General features: G+C 68.6%; 1 protein-coding gene across 1 annotated transcript in view; it reads right to left on the reverse strand.

Moving 5' to 3' along the window:
• LIPE (lipase E, hormone sensitive type) overlaps nucleotides 1-2,071 on the reverse strand; it is a 7,136-nt gene extending 5,065 nt beyond the window's left edge. The window contains exons 1-4 of the mRNA XM_085318557.1: nucleotides 1,551-2,071; nucleotides 1,079-1,169; nucleotides 631-776; nucleotides 14-167 (exon numbers count right to left, since the gene is read on the reverse strand). Coding sequence (XP_085174683.1) covers nucleotides 14-167; nucleotides 631-776; nucleotides 1,079-1,169; nucleotides 1,551-2,063 — 904 coding nt within the window. The 5' untranslated portion in view covers nucleotides 2,064-2,071. The remainder of the gene's footprint in view (nucleotides 1-13; nucleotides 168-630; nucleotides 777-1,078; nucleotides 1,170-1,550) is intronic.
• Between the last annotated feature and the right edge of the window lie 26 nt (nucleotides 2,072-2,097).

Consider the following 2,097-nt stretch of genomic DNA (forward strand, 5'->3'; position numbering starts at 1 on the left):
TAGGAGAGCAGGCGCATGCGGACGGGGCCGGGACCCGTGTGGGCCACAGGCGGTGGGATGGTGACCGTCAGTGCCGGGTCGGCCGCCAGCGGCAACTCCAGCGGCTCCGGTGGCACTGTCAGCGCCCAGCACAGCCGCACCGGCGCCGCTGCCAGGCTGGCCACCGACTGTGGTCACAGCACCGTTGGTACAGGCCACGGGGCCATGGCTCCCAACAGAACACCCCGCCCCCGTCACTGACTGCAGCCATGGCACCATCGGTACAGGCACAGGCCCATGGACCCCCATGGCCACCAACTGTGGTCACGGTATCGTCAGTATGGGCACAGGGCCACGGACACCCCCTGAGCCACTGACTGCGGCCACAGCACCATCAATAAGGGCCACGGATCCCCAGACTACCCCTGGGCCCCCAAAGCCCCCAGGACCCCGCCAACTGCAGCCATGGCACTGCTGGTAAGGGCCACAGCCCCACGGACTTCCCCATGGACCCCCAGAGCCCCTTGGGCCCCAGCCCCGGCCACCGACCTTGGCCGTGGCATCACCGTTGGTGTGGGACATGGGGCTACGGACCCTCGGACCCCCGGGGCACCCCCAGAACCCCCCGGTTCCCTCCCCCCTCCCCCGCACCGCCAGCAGCTGCATCTCTGTCAGGTTCCAGAAGCTCTTCCAGAAGTGAACATCCAGATTCTGTGTGAGCCGCTCGAACTCAGCACCCCGCAGCTCTGGGTCCACAGCGAACTTGCCACTGGTGAAGAGCGACCCAGCCGCCACGCCTGCCAGGCACCCATTGGGACAGCCAGGGACACAGGGACACGGTCAGGGACATGAGGGGACAGGCAGGAACATCGGGACACGGTCAGGGACACGGACATGGTCAGGGACACGGGGACGCGGTCAGGGACACGGGGGGGAGGGCCAGGGACACAGTCAGGAATGCACCGAGGGGTGCATTCAGGGGCCATGTGGTCGGGCCCTGTGGCCGGGGGGGCACGCGGTCAGGGACACGCAGTTGAGGGGACGTGTGGCTGGGGGGGGGGGGGGAACACACAGTCGGGGCCAAGGCAGCGGCGCTCACCCAGCCCCATCTCGTCCCGCTTGTAGTTCTCGCCGAAGGACACCAGGCCGATGGCGATGGTCTGCAGGAAGGGCCGGATGGACGGGGCGAACTGCGGACAGATGGATGGGCGGACAATGAGTGGCCACGTGCCACCACTGTCCCCACATCCTCATGCCCCAGCACACCCACACCATGTCCCAACACACCAGGACTGCTCRCACCATGTCCACACATCCCCGTGGCTGGTCGCACGCCCGTCTCCACGTCCCTGTGGCAGGTCACACACCCATCCCCACATCCCCATGTCCCTGTGGGAGGTCGCACACCCGTCCCCATGTCCCCGTGGCAAGTCACACACCCATCCCGTGTCCCCACAGCAGATTGCACACCCATCCCCACATCCCCATGGCAGGTCGCACACCCATCCCCACATCCCCATGGCAGGTCTCACACTCATCCCCATGTCCCCCCATCCCTGTCCGCTGGCCACCTGGAAGCCGAGGCAGCGCCCGTAGAAGCAGCCGTTGTGCATGGTGCTGTACTCGCGCAGCACCAGCTCGGAGAGGCCGCCCTCCTCATGGGGGAAGAGGCAGCCGGGGCGGTTGTGCGCCAGCAGCCGCTGCGCCAGGTAGAGCAGGGCGCGGAGCTGGGCCAGGGCRGCGCCGTAGGCCTCCAGCTCAGCAGCATTGTGGCCGCTGCGGAAGAAGAGGCTGCGGCGGTGGGCGGCCACGTAGCGGCTCTTGTGCACCACGTGTGCCAGGCAGCAGCACGCCGTGTGCACCAGGCTGCGGTAGCCGTTGCCCGGCGTAGCCTCGTCCAGGTCGAAGCGGTGGTAGAGGCGGGCGACGTGGCCCARGGCAGGCTCCAGGCGGCGGGCGTGCTCGCGGATGGTGCCGAAGGCGGCCACGAAGCGCCGGCCCACCTCAGTGCCGCTGCGCCCGAAGAAGGCGGCGTTGTCCTCGGCCAGCGCGTGCAGCGCCTGGAACAGTGGCCGGGCCTCCATGGCAGCGCCTGCGGAGACAGGGATGGGGACGGGA

This window comes from Rhea americana, unplaced genomic scaffold, assembly GCF_003343005.1.
Source record: "Rhea americana isolate MKP2758 unplaced genomic scaffold, rheAme1 scaffold_540, whole genome shotgun sequence".
NCBI lineage: Eukaryota > Metazoa > Chordata > Aves > Rheiformes > Rheidae > Rhea > Rhea americana.